This window comes from Nothobranchius furzeri, chromosome 13, assembly GCF_043380555.1.
Source record: "Nothobranchius furzeri strain GRZ-AD chromosome 13, NfurGRZ-RIMD1, whole genome shotgun sequence".
Taxonomy (NCBI): Eukaryota; Metazoa; Chordata; class Actinopteri; order Cyprinodontiformes; family Nothobranchiidae; genus Nothobranchius; species Nothobranchius furzeri.
Window position 1 is genome coordinate 50086126 of NC_091753.1, and position 18689 is coordinate 50104814.

The 18689-nt window shown below is 43.1% G+C and overlaps 1 protein-coding gene across 3 annotated transcripts in view; it reads left to right on the top strand.

Annotated features, from left to right (window-relative positions):
- The first annotated feature begins 7101 nt into the window (after positions 1-7101).
- The window catches only part of alcamb (activated leukocyte cell adhesion molecule b), a 65974-nt gene continuing 54386 nt past the window's right edge, over positions 7102-18689 (top strand). For all 3 annotated transcript variants that reach the window (XM_015951121.3, XM_015951122.3, XM_054742526.2), the window contains exon 1: positions 7102-7312. In XM_015951121.3, coding sequence (XP_015806607.1) covers positions 7267-7312 — 46 coding nt within the window. In that variant the 5' untranslated portion in view covers positions 7102-7266. The remainder of the gene's footprint in view (positions 7313-18689) is intronic.

The window sequence follows — 18689 nt, forward strand, 5'->3', positions numbered from 1 at the left end:
CATTTAGCAGCAAACCGTGTTCTGTTGCTAAGCACAGACTGTCCTGCCACCAATAGATCAGTCTTTTTGGGGAGTTTTGTAAAGAAAATGTGCACTTAGCGCTATAATAACCATTCTGTCCTGTTTTGCAAAATACTTTTTTTCTGTTTCTTTAATTTTTTTTTAAAAAACCTGATGAACGTCAAATTTGTACTTATAATTTGTCTTGTTACATTTGTTGGATTTACTTTCTATCTGTTGGGTCTCCAGCACTGAGGTAAAAGCAGAGTACATAGGATTAACATATGTGTGCCTTGCCTGGGTATAATATAATAAAACCGCCCTATTTTTACCCAGCTGTGTGCAGCAGGTCTGTTTCTCTTCTAGAATAATGAAAAGATCTAAAAGTACTAAGATAGATCCCCGTTGCATATAGTTATAAGATAGCCCCAATAATTAATAGCCAACGGATATAAAGTCAGTCCAACAGTGTGATAAATGCATCAAGATTTATTATAGGTTCACATCTGACGTTTTTCAGGTTCTTCTATGAAAGAAACTGAAACTGGTTTGTTGCAAAACAGGACTAAATGGTAATTATAGCGCTAAGTCCACATTTTCTTCTGAAAACTCCTCAAGATCTGGCTGCAGACGTTAAAACCCTGCAGCGAGGGAACACAGTTTGCTGCCAAATGAAATAGCCAATCGTGGGAGAGCCCTTCTAGCCTGGACATCCTATGCTTCCAAATGACGCACCCCAGAGGACACCGGCCATTTCTGAGATCCTCCAGAACTCGCAGATGGTCAGTCCACCCTTGGAAGGAGTTCCGCCATGTTGTGGAGTTGCTAATGCTAACGGTTAGCTTCTACTAGCCAAGTCGTGCTCCGCTCTTTCCTGGACATTAAATCAGCAACAACCTGCCCTGGTTGCTAGCCAAGAAGGGTGACTCCAGAGGCCCCCTCCTGGGAATCGACCTTTGACAGGTATGAAGGCATCTCAACAGTGCTGAAGGGAAATTAGAGATGCTATTTATGATTTTCCATCACCAATTAAACAAGTGACAGCAGCAGTGGCATTTTTTTCCACACATTCACTGACGCTGCTCGTGATGTGTGTGACTTTATCCCTGTTTTTCGCGTGGAGGCCCATAAAATTCCAGTTTACCATAATGCTGCCTGCAAACACACAAAGAGACAAACATACGGGACTGTTCACCTGAATTTGCATCTCACCTCAGTGTTTCGGCATCTTTCATCTTAAGCCCCGCAGCTTTACTGTTCTGGTTCACTGTCGCTGATCTCATTAGCATCGTCTGTGACAGCAGGCAGCGTGATGTACAGCATTTAGCAGCTGGGGTGTCAGACCTTTTCCCAGAGGAGCTGCCGGAGACCCAAACAAAGCCAAAATAAGTGTAAGTATTCGACTTCAATTTGTCGAGTGGACACATACAACCCATGGGAAGTGCTGCATAAGTGCTGCATGTTGTAGTATGTTATAATTGTTTGTTGCACTGATTTTGCCCCCTGGGTTTTGACACCTTTGATACTAATTTGTTTTGGATTGAGTGCTTGAAGGTTGTCATCATTAGTTTTTACTGTTCAAAAACAAGTTTCTATTGATCTTTTTTAATATAACGGAATCAACGAAGGCGTGAGGAGCTCAAACGAAGAGATCCGCGCCCCCTTTTCTTCATGTAAATGTGGGGATTAGTTGGGGGGGGGGGGGGGGGGGGGACTATACAGAGAACAATAAAATCAATAAGACACAGACTTCTCTCAGAAAGAGAGGTAACTCTGCAATGACTACGAGCTGCTCACACACTCAATCAGATTAACTAATGAAGCAATTATTGATCCGGAGTGGGGATGCTGGCCAGCGCAGGAAGAGCCATTAAGTGGATCTTCCCCGCCGTCGCTCACACAGAAAATGTCAGGGTCACTGTGTTTTGCTTCTTGCCACGGTTTACAAAAAGCCCAGTCCGTAGGAGACTAATCACCCGCTTGCCTCCCACGAGTGGCTCTGAAGAGGCCAACGCCTCCATGGGATGTAGGCGAAATTTAACTGTCAAAAAGCTTGGAGAGGAGCCGGATTCTCTGCAGCTTCAATGGAGAAAATGAAGGAATGCAAAAGAAAAGGGGATGACTACTAGGACTACAAATGAGAAGCATCCTGTTGGGCGTGTAATCCAAACTGCACCAGCAGGTCCTGTTCACTTTAGTCACACCAACAAAGTAATTATTTTTTTTAACCTTTGGTAATTAGTGTGGATCTATAACGTCAGCCAGAGGAGGAAGAAGGGAAAGGATTTTCTGTCTGCAGCCTCCCCTGAATGTCAGAAATGTGTACTTTCCTCAGCCGAGTCCTCAGCAACACACGGTTGTTTGTTTCGGTGCTCATAGCAGGAGCGGTGCCACGAGATGTCTCACAAAATGTCAAAATAGGAGCACGCGTTCTTTCATCAAACAAAAGACAGCAAGAGCTGGTACAGTTTCTCCACTGTGACATGCAATGTTGTAATTCATTATTCCGTGTGTAATCTCCCTCCAGAGTCATGGGGACTGACTGAAAACGCACTCCAGTGAATACAAAATCAACCCAAACTTCAGCTGCGCTCATTCAACAGAGAATAGGAAAAGAAAGAAAAGCGTAACGTGAAGTTGGAGCTCTGACTCATCGCTGCTCGTTCGTCTTTTCAACATTTAGACCTTGAGCGGCCTCACCTGAAATCCCAATTATGACAGAGATGTTATTGTTTGGTAATTGAACACAACGCTGCAGTCACTCTCATTTACCCATGCATACACACACACACACACACACACACACACACACACACACACACACACACACACAGAAAAAGCAAATAGTTCTTTTTGTCTCCTCTCTTCGCACTGAGGCAGGAAAAATATTGCTTTGTGGTTAACTTCTAATCAAATTGCATTAGGCTTTCACAGCCTGTGCCTTCACTCCATTTGCACAAACCATCACAGAGCTTACATGAATTTCACACCCGGGGTGAGGAATACTCCTCCGCCCAAACAGATCTCTCCTCCAGCCCGACACAGACTCCAGCAAACACACACACACGTGTACATTTTGTGATCAGACAAGCCCGGTCACGCAGCTACAGCATAGCAGAGGATCGCGTTATTTGCAGTAAGTTTGGTTTTAATGACATTTTACGTGCTCTGATGGTTTTTTTTTTCACCAACTCCTGAAATGGACTAGGAAACTGTCGCCAGCTTTAGAGTGTTTCATGTCTGCAAGAGCAGCGGCAAACAGTCACACAAGAAGCCGAGGAAGAAAAATCCAGCATGCATGTTCAGAGAAATGAAAGAAAATATTAAATCTCGTTACGACGTTACTGTTATGCATCCTGCTCTTGAATGCACGGTGAAATAATTGAAAAATAAGGAGATAATGTGAGCAAGGAATTCAATAATTAATCACAGCTACATTATTTATGTGGACATTTCTACTTGATTCTAATTAACCGTCCTGCACGGGCTGCTTTACCAGCGGCCTTCTGTTCGCTGCCTGTGGGGCACGGAGCAGGGCGATGCACTAACAGCCTCCAAGATGGGGGTTGATTGAAAAATAGGTCTCAGCGTGAGAGCGTGTTCATGCATCTGGAAGAGTCGGTGAGAGTTTGGAAACACAAATTTAGCATCTGATTTACATAAACGTGGACTCTGAGCAAATTTGACGTGTTTCATTACTGATTTTATACGAGTGAGTCAGCTGCTAACACTAAATGTTTAAAAGGATAGTTTGACTTGAGTAAATGTAGAGTAACAGTCTTACCTGTAGTGGATAGCTCCCTTTTGGAGAAATTATGTTTACATCCCACACGACTGATGAGCTAACCACCAGCTTGGTGGACAGTTCCAGCTCCAACGACTGCTTAAATCTTCAGTGACAGTTACTTTATAAACCTTTACATCCCCGTTGCTTTAGCATTACACAGTCATGTCAGCAGTGGTTTTATGAAATTTGGCTCAACATTTTACTCTTATGGGCTCGACACACGGGAGGCGACAAACGACTGAGATCAGCGAAATTTGTCGCTGTCGCTTTTATTACCTGACACACGGGAGGCGATCCGCGGCAGCGGCCAGCGGCAAAGCCGTCTACGCGTTCTGTTCCATGGCGAAATTGAAACTTCCGTTGTTTTGCTTGGCTGTGTCAGGTTGGAGGGATTTAAGGTTATTTAAGTGGTTCAGAGTTAATAAAGTGGTAGATATGATGTTTCACAAGGTGCTGCTAGAGTTATGTGAAATCTTACTTCTGATTTTACTATAAAACATAATAATAATCAACTTCTCCTTCATGTTTGCTCGGAGGTATACGGAGCGTCCTGTCCGCTCATTGGTCAGTGAATGAAACCTCCGTTGATTGGTCCTCGTCCGAGCAACAGCGATGAAAAGTTGAAAATGTTTCAATTTTCTGGGATCGCGTCGCTGGGTCGCCTGTGCACGACACGTGCACGAGCGCAAAATTTCACACGCACGTTTTTCACGTTTCGCTTAGTAGGAGGGAGACCCGCGATTATCGCTTTTCGCGCATGTCTCATTGAAAATAAATGGAGGAGAGGCGATGTCGCCTCCCGTCTGTCGAGCCCATTAGATGCACCAGAAATGCTTCGTTTTGCAGCTGCTAGGAATTTTTCCATATGCCAAAAAAAAAAAGATTTACTACAAATGACTGTGTATTGTAAAACTGGTGAAAAACACAGTTTTTTTAATGCACTCAGTCATTCTGAGTTTCACATGCAGGCTGAACAGTCGTTTTCGACACTGCAAAAACTGATTTCTATTAAAGCCAAAAAAAGCCTAGTTTTTAGACATTTTATCTTATTTTTATGCTAAGAGGAAAACAATTGTTCTATAGAAAAAAAAACACTACTAAAATAATGTAAATATGCTTAAATATGATCCAGATTTTCTTGATTTGAGTTTAAAAAACTCTGCCATTGCGGTAAGCAAAAGTTGCAAAAGATGGCGCAGCCTGGGAGTAAAAGTTTGGGACTAATGAGGAGCTAAAGGAAGCTACAAAAATCACAGACTGATGGTGACCTGGCTTTGTTGCTTTTGGACTTGCAGGTAAAACTAATTGTATTTATCCAACAGTGTGAATCTTTTTACTTTGCAGTTTATTTTAGTATTATTTGCTTCATGTTAGTGTTAGCTCATTGTTAGCGCCCGCTACAGCAAGCTGCAACAAGGTTGTAATTCCACTTTCAACCAGTAGGGGGGAGGAGCAAGAAACTGTCTAGTGTTACTTTAAAACAACGCATCTTCAAAATCGACTGGTACTTGCAAACATGATTTTATTAACCCTTGTACCCCATCAGCTTTATATTACATGTTTACTTGGTCAGAAATGGATCCCTGGATGTTCCAGAAGTGCTGCATTTTGCTGCTGCCAGTGATATTTTCGCTGATAAGATTTCATAAAATTCCACATAAATGACAGTGTACCGTCCAAACCATGGCCCAATAAAGTTTTATGAAATTACGTTGCATGAGACACATACTTTAAGACGGAAGCAATACGCATGGTTTCAGCTGCATTCTGACTAGCTATTAGCATATCAGTCCTTTTGAATGTAAACTTTTTTCTCTGAACAAATGCTATTTGGGGACAAGAAATTTGTTGCAACTTCCACACAGAAACTTCAAAATGGCAGAAAACATCCCTTTAAAAATAATGTTTCATCAGTTGTCAGAAAACAATCTTGTTTTGTCTCAATTTTAATTCACTGCTGCAGATTTGTCACTTCTGTTTGACTTTTTTTGTAGAATGAATTTGAAATCCTTAAAAGTTCTGCAAAATGGCAAAAAAAAAAGGCAAGAACTATTACTTGTACTTACATCAGGTTTTTTTTTATTTGAAACATGTGACAAAAGAAATCTACCGTTACCTTAATAATAGTAATCAGTCGTGGGTATAAAAATCACTAAATGCTGAAATATTTGACTGGTTTTCTTCTTCGAGAAGGAGAGCTTTAGGATTTCGTGTGGTGCTGAAATGCGGAGATGTCACCTTGCCATTTTTCTTCTTTCGTGAACAGGTGGGGTAATCAGTCAGGAGATTGTCAGATAGGTGGAGAACATCTTGCTGCCATTAAATAACAGTTTGGTGCCTTTAAATGTAGCTGAGAGGTCTTATGGAAGTTTCTTTGGAGTTGTGTGTGTGTGTGTGTGTGTGTGTGTGTGTGTGTGTGTGTGTGTGTGTGTGTGTGTGTGTGTGTGTACTTGTCTTTATATGTTTAAGTGGACAAGTTTTAACTTTAATATGTTGTGTGTGGGCATTTCCACATTGTGGGGTCATTTTGCTGGTCCACACAACATGGAGCACCCTAAAACTTGGTTTGGTGTGAATTAACTTTTAGTTTAGGTTAGGTTCAGTAGATATAACTCAATGAATTCCCCCTGAGTCAGTCCAATGACCGAAACAGTTTGATTAGGGAATCACTGGCAGTGCACGAGCCGCCGCATGTCACTCAGAAGCCCCCTTCCATTGTTAGTTTTTCCAGATTGAGAGAGAGAGAGAGAGCGAGAGAGAGAGCGAGAGAGAGCGAGAGAGAGAGAGAGAGAGAGAGAGAGAGAGAGAGAGCGAGAGAGAGAGAGAGAGAGAGAGAGAGAGAGAGAGAGAGAGAGAGAGAGAGAGAGAGAGAGAGAGAGCGAGAGAGAGAGAGAGAGAGAGAGAGAGAGAGAGAGAGAGAGAGAGCAAAAGAGTACAGAGACCAGGTAGCAGAAGTGGCAACGTGTTTAATCGAGGTCACCAAAAATATTTAAATACAAGTGTGTGTGTGTGTGTGTGTGTGTGTGTGTGTGTGTGTGTGTGTGTGTGTGTGTGTGTGTGTGTGTGTGTGTGTGTGTGTGTGTGTGTGTGTGTGTGTGTGTGTGTGTGTGTGTGTGTGTGTGTGTGTGTGTGTGTGTGAGGGTCTTTTAAAGAAAGGGGGTGCACTAGGAAAAGGGAGAGGAGGAGGAGGCTTGGATGTGGGGGCGGGGCTGTACTCGGTCTCCCTCGCTCTCGCGCTCGACTGCGCGCGCCCCCCTCCGCAAATTACCTGTTCCAACAGAGCCGAAGTGAGCCCGAGCACATGCCACGTTGGGAGAGCAGCCAAGCCTGAACCGAGCTTCTGTTGAACACGTAGAGGAGGACACCTTGATTTATTCCACCTGCCTTTTTCAAAAACAAACACCAAAACAACCTCTCAAGTGGGTTTTGAGAAAGCTGTGAAGCAAACCGCGCTGACTGAGGATCTGAGAGTCGAGAGGATGCACTTGTTGTCCGCCCTCCTCGCCGCTTCCCTCCTCTGCAAAGGTAAGCACAATTTATTTCTCTCTTTTTCCCCAAAAAAATGACATAAAATCAACCGGAAGTGTAAAACACACGACTTCAGCACCCAAGGTGCTCTTAAAACTCCCAAAATCTGATTATCCTAACTGTCCGATTCTACTCATAAATTAGCGCAATCTTAAAAAAATCGTAGTCCTCAAATCTGCCCTGCATGCATTTGAGTTAAACTTCCACCTTTTATATGAACTCCTACTGTTATAAACGAGTAATTAAAACTACATTTATAAATAAAACTTGTATGAAAGTGACTTTTCCTGCGCGTGGAGTGATTGTGAGTCCATTGTGCCACGGTGTGGTGGTCATCATTCAGGCATCACATGTGCTCCTGCCATGATGTCATAACCATGAGTCATTTTTCTTCACGTTTTCTGTCCTTGTTAACAAGCAGGGTGTTGAGCAGAGGGATGATGCTGCTTTCCTGTATGATTTATGATAATTACTGTGTGTGAGGGAAGCATTCCTCACTGGCTCTGTCTGGTAATTACACATAGGTGGTAATGGATTGCACAACTGTGTGCCCAAATATCAGGAATCTTCTGGGGTTTCGGCTGCATGCAACTTGCAACATCAGTATTTTTATTCTAATGAGTTTCTGTAAGACAAGGAGATTGAAACCTGGACAAAGGGTGTGTGTGTGTGTGTGTTTTGCACATGTTTTGCATTTGTGGGGATGAGGTCAGGCTCTTTGTAGATTTCCATACTCTGTCTCTCTGTCTCCTGCGTCGGGTCAACAGGTAGCAGCCTCCACATGTGTCCACATAACTCATCCAGGCTGTAAGCAGACCCATAAGCTGGGAGTGCTTCCTGGGATAAGGAAGCTGATCCCACTGTGCTCCCCTTCACCTCGTCACACAGCAGCGGTGCCTGTTGTTGGGAATTAACACCGTGCAGCACCTCACAGTCAAGCTCAGGTGGTTTGATTTGGGAGGAAATCCCCTTAAAGGTGTTTTTTTTAACCCACTGCAGCAGTGATGAGAGGATCAGTGGTGAACGAAACGTGTGTTCGCTTGTGGAATAAAGGTGAACTCCTGATGGAGTCTGTCTGAGGGAGATTGTTTTCAAGTTTTGGGATCGTAAAAAATGACGGATTGTGTTTGTTCTTTTTATTTTTTAAGATGATCAAACCTGCAATCATGCTCACTTCTGCAGGAAATACTTTTTTTTTTTTGGTCATCCCACTGACGCTGACCCACCCCATCACCCCCTCCCTGAACAGACAGACAGCGCTCGCTGTCACAGCTGGTCTTACTTGTCGGGCAAGTGGGGCTCTCCTTTTTGCTAATGGACTAATCTCTTTGAGGTGGGGGTTGGACTGTGTGTGGGGGGAGGTCACTTAATTTCACCTGAGAGTGATTCACTCTTTCATCTCTAACTAGGTTATGCTGGGACTTGTCTTGTGGATGCTGTGATGTTGATTCTCAGGATAAGAGGAAAGAATGGCTTTAATTGCATGTTTGGGTTATGCCTATCTCTCTCCATGCGTGTGTGTGTGTGTGTGCACTTTTTTGCACTACTATCCATTTGTGCACTTGTGCACATCCCTTCTGGTTTGAAAACCGCTTGTTTTCTTCTACTTTTGCTCCTTTGAAAGGAGATTTCTTTTGTGACTCGTGAGTATTATGCACCTTCATGCAAAATTCAGAGGCAGCCATGAAAAAGAAGTGTGGCAACTCAACCAAATCATGACTTTGAATGGAAGCCCGGCATCTCTACTTCATTTAAAAACAATTTTTTTTTCAGCCCTTCAGACTCTTCAGATGTGTCGATTGCTTCTGTAAATGGGAAAACGTGGACTGCTTGACAGAAGTGTGAATTACAGACTGAAATCGCAAAATTTCTGCTAAATTTAAGAGAATAAATGAGCTGCAATTCTTGTGTAATCTGACAAAGGGAACAGCTTTCCTATTAATCCACTGCTTCTCTTGCTTGTTATAATAGGAATACTTAAAAGGCTCCCAAATGTGATATCTGTACAAGTTATTATCCTGCTGGATGCTTAACCCAAATTTGGCTCCTAATGTCTCTCAAAAGGCTCTAAAGGGCTCTTGGTCCTTTGTGTGGAGCGAGAAAGTGAAGTGGAGCCTTTTCTACTTTCACACAGTTAGTGCATTTGTGTTTAGGATTAAAAAAAAGAAGTGAGAGAGACGCTATTACTCTCCACAGAAGCACAAGAGCTAGTGAGATATAAGAAGGAGACAGATGTTCGCTGCAGAGAATGAGGTGTGTGTTTGTGCTTATTTGTGTGCACCTTGTGCTTCACTGGCCTTGATCGGAATAAGAAATGAGCTGAAGGCAGAGGTGCTGCTGGTGGAGAGGAGAGGGGGAGGCTTCCTTTTCAAAATCTGCGGCCTGTTCAGGCAGGAGAGGTCGTACTGTAAATTAAAGCAGCATTTGGGCGGGGGCCCCGTTGTCAATTCCCATCAGGAGGTCTGGGATTCCTACCATCGCCCCTGGCAGCGGCACTTTACAACCAGGACGCGGGTTTGAACCACCATCAGGGGCCGTTTTGGTTTTGAAGTCGGAAGAAGGGTGTAAAACTGAAAATAGCTTCTGATGAAACAAAGATGTGGATGTTGCACGAGCCTTGATGGAGCGGGTTTGTCTGCACGTCTTTAACTTGGGAAGCTCGCGCTAGAGCAAATCGTGCACCTGCTCTACTTCTCTGAAAGAAAGAAGCTTCGGAGACCACGGTTTCTAAAAGAAAAATCAGGCTGGTGCATCATCTCGTCCCTGGAGAGTTGATGCTTAAAACATGTGCATCCCCACCATATGGCACGCTGGCTGCTGTCTGCTGGTTTATACTGCACATGTCCAACTCTAGGTACATCCAAACTGTAGTTCAACTCAGCTTGGACAGATTTGATGTCCTTTTGGTCCCCCCTCCCTTACATTACGAGTGCACTCATGCTTGTATTGCCCCCCCCCATCCTCACCCCCTAAAGCAGGACACCGAACAGGTGGAGGGGTGTTGGCTTTTTGGGGCTGTGAAGATATGGGGGAGGGTTTGTGATTCATTGTTTGTGTGTGCAGTTGTTGGGTGAACAGCTTGTTCCCATCACTCATGTTGAGCTAAAAAACTTTACTCACTCATTGCTCACTAGAAGTATATTTTTAGACTCCTTTCTTCCGTGTCGCCTTTGGATTAGATTAGCAGGATGCTGGTGAGGAAATATGAGCCCGCCGCACCAACATGCTGGGTTCCTACATGTCACGAGAGCAATCCCCCCTCCCCCCGCCGGAGGAGCATCTTCACCATCAGAAAATGAAGTGTTATGGGTGGCAAAAGTAATCACTCTGAGGCGATGACTCAGTGAGGAAGAGGGTCTTTTGTTCGCCCGTGACAGTTTTACACACAGGATTATCAGTAAAACTGCAGCAAGTGAATCTTAATTACACTTTGGTGATTGGCTCGACCCACTTTCAGAGGCACAGTCTGAAAGATATGTTTTTAATTTTTAACAATCTCAGCTGAAACTGCCTAGTCAGCCTCCCGTTTCTTGATCAGGTGGAGAAAGATGATTAGAATTTGGCACACCATTGACTTTTTCTGTGCATTTCTATAGTGTCCCATCATTAAATCCTATAACATCTCAGTTTTATCTCCACAATTTCCCGACTTTCCAGCAGGTTCGCTGCCCTGCCTTGCAAAAATAATGGTTCATTTGTTATCCAAGGGGAGGGACCAGGAGATCTATTGTCTACACTTTAAAGAAAGACTTAACAACAGGAGAGAGATGGCTGTGCTCTGCAGTTGTGTTCCTTCTTCTCCATGCAGGAACACTCCCATTGAAATGCATGAAGCTGCTCTTGGTTTAGGTTAAAGACAAATGGCGTTGTGGAATTGGGCAGCCCTTGTTTCACGGACAAAAAAGTGAGGTTGCTTCTGTCTTTTGTCATTGACGTATCTCCCAGCTTTCACTGGATTCCTGTGGACTCCCGCCGACTGTATTGTGAAGCTGGCTCTTTTTAAACAAATGGGTGTATGATAGTGACTTTCTGCTCCCGCACCGCTCTTTGTCATTAATATGGAACAGCACACACCCCTCCGAGAGGGAATGGAGTCGCTGCTGCCGGTCCCGGCACTTCACATGTGCAACCTGGAGGAGGAGGGGGAGGAGGGAGGGGAAGCTCTCCTCCATATGAAAAGCCTGCTGCCACACCCATCTGCAACAGGGGCTGCATCTTTGTTCAGATTCTCCATTAGAGTCATTGCTGTGTTTTAATGAATCCAGTGAGTGGTCTCCATTAACTGTGATGATAATGATTGTGAGAATAAGCAAGAAATCCCACAAATGGCTACATGTAGATAAGTGGGAGGCCACAGGATGGGTGCTAATGCCACTTTTGTTTTATTAATTATGCTTAATGGAGTTGTTTCTCCTAATTTTTAAATTGGATAAAGACAAGTATCGCTACTGACAGCCGAGCGTACAACCCCATGGGAGTACCAGCAGCACCCCCCTCCATTGGCCCACAAAAAGGGGGTCAGTGGTGAAACCCTGATTTTTATTCCTGTACTCTCATTAAGTCATAGTTTCTGCATATTTATGCGAGTTTCCTGGAAAGGCAGGAGGTTCATATTGAATCAAACCTTTGCTGCCTTTGACTGTGTGTGAGGTTAAAGAGACTCGAGCAAGTTGATACAGCTTTTGTGCAGAAGGTGAAACATTCATTCCATGCCTTGGGGCGACTAATAAAATGACAGAGTTTTGTCTTCCATGCTTATGTCTGAATGAAGCTCTTTTGCTAAACTGAGTAGTCGGTCTGTTCATCCCGACGCTGCCGAAGTCAGTTTTTTGATTCATGAAACATCGCGCTACTTCCATCCCGTCCCACCCCCGGGACTCAACAGAACGGTTTTGTGTCCGTATTTGACCCCTGTATTCACATTCTTGCCATTTTAAAAGCTGGCTCTTTGTGCGGGGCTGATGTCCACCATCCTCTCTCTTTACAGACTGCAGAAGCAGTCTGCAGCGCCTGGAGCTATCCCTTGAATACGCTGCAATGGTTGAACTTGTTGTAGACAGTTCTTATTCAGGCAGAGCTCTCTTTCACGGGGAATTGCAGAGGGTATCTCTGTTTGGAATTAAAAGCCTGTTATTCTGGTGGTGTCTAAGTAACAAACTCAACCAAGGATGAAATGGTTAGCCATCTCTCTGGGTCAATCAATACGCGTCTGACCTCATGAACCTCTTAAAGCTGTCTAAAATGTGCATTTGGAATAAGAAAATGTGGCAGGAGCTCTCTTTAAATTTCACATCCAGGTATGTAGTTACAGATGTTTCTTTAATGGTATTAAAACTTGTTTTTTGGAAAGAAATTAGTAGATATAAAGTAGTACTCATAAAACTTTGAGCAACTAAAGAATTAGAGTTGGACAGTATTTGTTAGCATACTAAAGTATTCAAAAACAACATTGGTGTAGCTTAAATTAGTTGAAATAGTTGTTATGCTTGTGCTTTAAGAGTGTAAACTCTTCTGCTGCCTTGTTGTATAACAGCGTATAACAGTGACACCTGCTTTTAGCAGGGGAGCTAGGTTAAAATCGTGCTTTTCACCAATATTACTAGACATGATAATTTATTTGCCGTGTTTCCAATGAGGGAAACAGTAATGTGAAACAACAACGCTCAGCTGTTTATGTCTAGTGCATGTCCCAAGCAGTGAAGTTTTTCTGTCCCCCAATCACTGGACTACGTTGTGTAACGCCAATCGCTCTGCCCTAACAATACCATTCCATTGTCCTATGGGCCTGAATAGTGCTAGCCTGGCAAGCCATCCTGTGTATGTGAATATGTAGTCTGACCACAACCTCGGGATGCACGTTTTCCAAAATGTCTTCTACCGGCCAGTGATGCCTCTTAATGGCTAATATCCGGTTCACCGGAACCCCCCCCCCCCCCCCCCCCAACAAACACAAACATTAGCCCCCGCTCTTTAAATAATAACGCTCTTTCCATCTACTCTCTTTAATATAATTCGAGAGGGTGCTCGCTGCAGAACTACAAAGGTGGAGCTGCACCATAAGGTGGAGCTGCACCAGAGTCAGCCCCGCCCATTCACGCAAACTCAGCCTAGCCCACTGACTTCCGTTTTTGTTTTTCAACCTTATCGCAAACTAACCTGACTCTCATGAATTACGGCTGTTACTAGTTTACAGTCGTTAATGCTATGTTCTATGCTCCAATTAAACAAGATAAATATAACTTGCTACATGACAAAGTCTGAATATATCCCGAAATGAAAAGGTTTCTTTTAGCGAATATCTGCCCACAGCCGCTCCAACAAAACTCCTGTACAACAACATTTGACATTATTATGTGAGTTCTGGTAGTCCAGTGGCAAGATTGTTTGACTTAAGTTTTGCTTTCCCCTCAGCTGATGCTGGTTCGGTTCTCGGTGGGGTCGGCAACAATCTATTTTGCCAGCTGAAACATTTAATTTGTTCATATTTTAGTTGTAATGTTCATTTTCAGCAAACTATTTATGTCTCTACAAGTTCTTTGAATTTGGTCGTTCCTAAACAGCATTTTAGTTGAAACTCTGCTCACAAATGGACTCACACTGGCTAAATAAACGAATGAATAAATAAAAAAACACATTAGTCATTATATGTTAAACGGCATACCAATAAATTGTTGTAAACATAGTACTGGCAAGTGTAGCTAGAAATGAGGAAAAGGGGTTATAGAATATTTCCACTACTGGGAGGCGAACCTGCGCAAAACTGCATGTCAACCTGACACCATAACCACTACACCACCACATCTTATAATACTTGTGTGGCGTTGCATGTTATTGTGCCATCCAGTGTGTCTTTGTAGACGGGATGTATGATTTTTCTGGCGGTGTCTCAGTAGAAGTCATTTCAGAAATAATTTGTCAGAAAATTCACAGAATATCCAGATTTGAGAACCAAGACCAGACCCGCTTCGGGGGAGGAGACCAAATTGAAGCTGAGATGGGAAGAAACTGCATGAATGAGGCCAAAATTGGCTTTGGCGTGTTTCGTATGAGGAAATGACAATATAACATGATTAAAAGTTCCAAAAGTTAGATTTTTAATTATATGGAACCTTTACAAAAACTGTTCAATTCACTTCTCAACTCCGTCCCCAATCCTGCATTTTTTAGCTATAACACCCTCTTTGGTTCCAGAATGCTATAAAGTCTGACAACTGGAAGGAATTGGACTGACTCTGATAGAATGGGCGGGGCTGATTCTGGAATGGGTGGGGCTGACTCTGGTGCAGCTCCACCTTCTGGTGCAGCTCCGCCTTTGTGGTTCTGCAGCGAGCACCACTTGTATAATTCTGATGCCCAGATGAAGTCCACACTCATTACATTTATGAAGAAAGAGTAAAGAAAGAGTGGGGAGGACAGCTGAAATGTCCGTCAGACTCAGAACTTGTGCAGCGGACCGTCTGGCATCATATACACAGCGCTGCTTGCGGTTGCGTGCTTATAAACGTATTCTGGAGGCCACAAAATAAAGAAAAACAACTGTTTTCTTACATTGAACCAAATAATTTCACTGACATTTCTTTATTTTACAAGACAAATTATGAGTCAGACACAAGGAGCATCAAGGCACATTGACCTTTTGCTGTCTCGGTTCACTTTACGTTCTGCCAGGCTCAGCGCTTGGATGTGAGGCTTATTGTGTTCCAAGAATGAAATGACTAAAGGTTGGTTTATGCTTGACGCATCTGCGAGGTCCGCACGGCTCCGCGCAGCGAAATTGCGTCATTTTAACAACCACGCCCCTCCACCGCGCCTCCGCACGGCTCAAAATTTCCGCAATGCGCACCTAGGAAAATTTCTAACCACGCGGACGGTTGGACGTGGAAAAACATGGTGGACCGGAAAGAACTAGTATGGCAGAGGTTCGTAAATACAGACATTTGTATGATTCAGCTCTCAGAGATCACCGTGAGCAACATGTTGTTAATAATTCTTGGAGAGAAATAGCTCGCGCTGTCGGAAAAGACGAGGACGCTGTTAAAAAACCCTGGAATGCCATGTTGTAAACAACAGTAATTTCTACTTCTACTATGATGTAGTGTTGGATGCATGCTGTAGAGCTCCATGCTGCCCCGTTCAGTTTGGGAGAATATTGGCTCACCGCAGAGACAAGCCGCATGAACCATAAACGCTGCAAGTTGTGAAGCGCGTTCCATCCGCGAGCCGCATCACCAAGCGGAAAGTGAATGCGTCGAGCATAAACCAAGCTTAAGAGTAAACTGCCCCAACGCTGGCTCTTTGCTAGCCGCTTCGTGTTTGAGCGCATTTGTTTGGTCATGTGACGAGCTCATTTCATCTTCTGCGGTCGCCCAGTAAACACATTAAATAGCAGCACTCTTGCGCCCTCTGGTGGCATGAAATATATTGCACCCAGGGCAGCAGAAGGACTTGAAGCAGTTAACCAGGCAAAACTATTTCACCCGGTTACAGCATTCACGGCAATTAAACGGGTAACCACGCACATCCCTACCACAACCAATAAAGTTTGGTCGTGGGGCGAAATCTACAGTTGTCTTTCAAACCGTCTCCACATGCTACTGGACAACGAACAACGTGACGCTCACCGCTACAGGTGTCAGTCAGTGGGGCAGTCCGCCATACGCTGTCAAAGAAGATGCAAATCCTTTTTACTAATCAGCACAAACGTGAAAAATCACTCTGTTTGCTTGTGCAAATACCTGTCCGTTTCGTCTTTAATCTAAAAACGTAAAGTGAAAACTATATTACAAGTGTGCTGAGATGCACACAGGTATAAGACAATGCTCCAACTATTTCTAGGCACATGCTAATGCTGTTTATTATGGTATACTTTAAGGAAGGCTTAACAGTATTAAAAGTGGATTCTGCCCAACCCTATAGCCTCCAGTGGAGGAAATCTTCTTTAACTTTAAGGCGCATGTTGAAAGACGAGATTTATCAAAGGGTTAGTTGTTCACCAAAGACAACTCAGCAATTAAAACCAAATGAATCACACAATCGAAACGGTAACATTTGCAATATTTACCAAAAAATAGTCAACAAAAGAAGGTAATTTACTTGGAGGCGCTAAAATATTTAGATAGCAGGTTGAAACACCCCGGTTACATAAATCATAAACCTCTTCTTCGTTTCATTTTGAAAGCAAAACCCTTCTTTGCATTCCAGTCCCTGAACAGTTGAGACTTACTCTCTGGCTTCGGGGCATGTCCTTCTTAATGAGAAAGTGCTAAAGAAGAAAAAAGCAGCATGATTTAGTGTGAGGAAACGTAATCCTCACAACGGTGACTCAAAAGTTACCCGTCAGTAGCAGCGGCAGCTCTGTTTTCCCCCATTCAGCTCCAGTTTTTAGTCAAAGAAATCAAGTGGTGGCTCTTTTATGGTAATTACCTCACAAGCGATGCTTTGGCTGATGCTTGAGTTGTGGATGTTTCCTGATAAAACCCTTATGTTGCTGTTAAAGCACCCAGCAGCTCTGCTGCCAGCCCTTAGCAAGGAGGTGAAGAGATGCTTGTCTTGGAATTAGTTGCAGGACCTAATTTTTTTAATGGGGCAGATTAAGAGGTCAGTAGCTTTACGTGTATCTGAGGAGAATTTCTAAACATTGCACCCCACTGGTTCCAGTTTAAATCCAGATTTTAATACAGATCTGGATGACATTATTTAACAACAAACACAAAAGGCTTGAAAAGGTCTATAATAAAGAATATTATAACATGTTTAAGGGTCTACAACACATTGTGCATGTTCATTTTTACCCCTCTACAAGTAAGTTTGGATATGCTTTGTAGTTTGCATCAAAGAGAGTCATTCTTGGCAAAATAGGTGAGTTTTCTTACTCTCTGGATTACCTGCCTTGTTTAGCCAAGCTTGTCGGCGCACGCTCATAAAAACAAGACCACATTTCAGCCACGTTTTTTTACAACCACATTTGCTCGGGCTATATTATTTTCTGGTGGTTTTCAAATAAATGGATGACTTTGTTGCAACTCTGCTCAGGGCAGCGCATTATTTTTATTTTTTTTACATACCACGCTTGAGTGACTCGGTCTGTTATTGAAATGTTTTGTTGTAAATGCATTTTCATATCTCAGGCCATTACATCTGCTGGTATGCATGTTCATTATTTTAGCAGCAATTCTAAACACTGACACTTTGTAAGGGTTTATGTTTAATGCACTGTTTTTGTTTGCTTCTGTTTCTTTTTTTTATGGTTTTGCTTTTAACAGTCAGTGTTTCTGAGCTGTAAACAAACCAGCTTTTGGCCACACTTTTAAATATTAGATAATTTGATCATAATAGTATAAAGCAAGAGGAATTTCCATTGCATTTTTGCAATTTGTTGGATGTTTTCCTGTATGAAGTTTGAACAGTTTACTGACATAAACAAAACTAAATAAAACTCAGACAAGGTTTTGCAGGAAAGTTGAAGGAAGTTTATTTAATTAAATGGCAAAAATAATGTCTTCATTTAAATAAGATGTTTTACAACTGGTTCAAAATGTCTTAAATACAACAAATTATCATCTTTTAACAATCTGTAATTTACGTCCGTGGAATTATAGTGTAGTGTGCGTCTAATAATACTTCCCTTCTAGTGTTTATAACCTCATTAAAGCAGTAAACTTATCTGCACAGAGAAATGCCTAAAATGCCAAGTTTACCATAAACATGCAAGCATTTACCTCTAGAAGGTTGCTAAAATAAAAAACATATTTGATAAATTCAGCACGGCTAAAATTGGGCATGTGTGAGAGGAATAAAATGGCTATAACTAAATGTTAGTAAGAAACAAATCACCCAGCCAAATTTGTGGTCGGAACATAGAGGAGTGAACCTCCCCTGCTCTGGGAGGGAGATCTGCTGAGTGGGCCGCCTGCGAGAGGTTTGGGACCACGGTAAATGGCCTGTATTTCAATAGCGCCTTCTAGAGTTCTGCAAACCCCCAAGGTGCTTTACAACACAAACTGTCATGTTGTGGGGCAAGAGTCTAACCCAGGACATTCAGAGTCAGAGTCGGGTTGTTTGAAAAAAAAAAATATTTATTGACAAAACAATGAACTAAGAGCGCACTGGAAAACCAGCGGGTGCAGAAACGGGAAGCAGCGTGGCTTAGAGAGACGAGACGTGTGTGGGAGGGGTGAGCCGGGGTAAGTCCAGGGGATGAATGTAGAGCGGTTGAGGTGAATGGTGAAATTGGATTTGGACCGGGGTGGTTCTGGAGAGGGAGCGAGAGGTGGAGGAGATCGGGTTGGCACTTGGAGGAGGGTGAACCAGGAGACGAACCAGAGAATAATCCAAAACGGCGTCAGGAAAAATCCTGATGGTAATTCAGACCTGA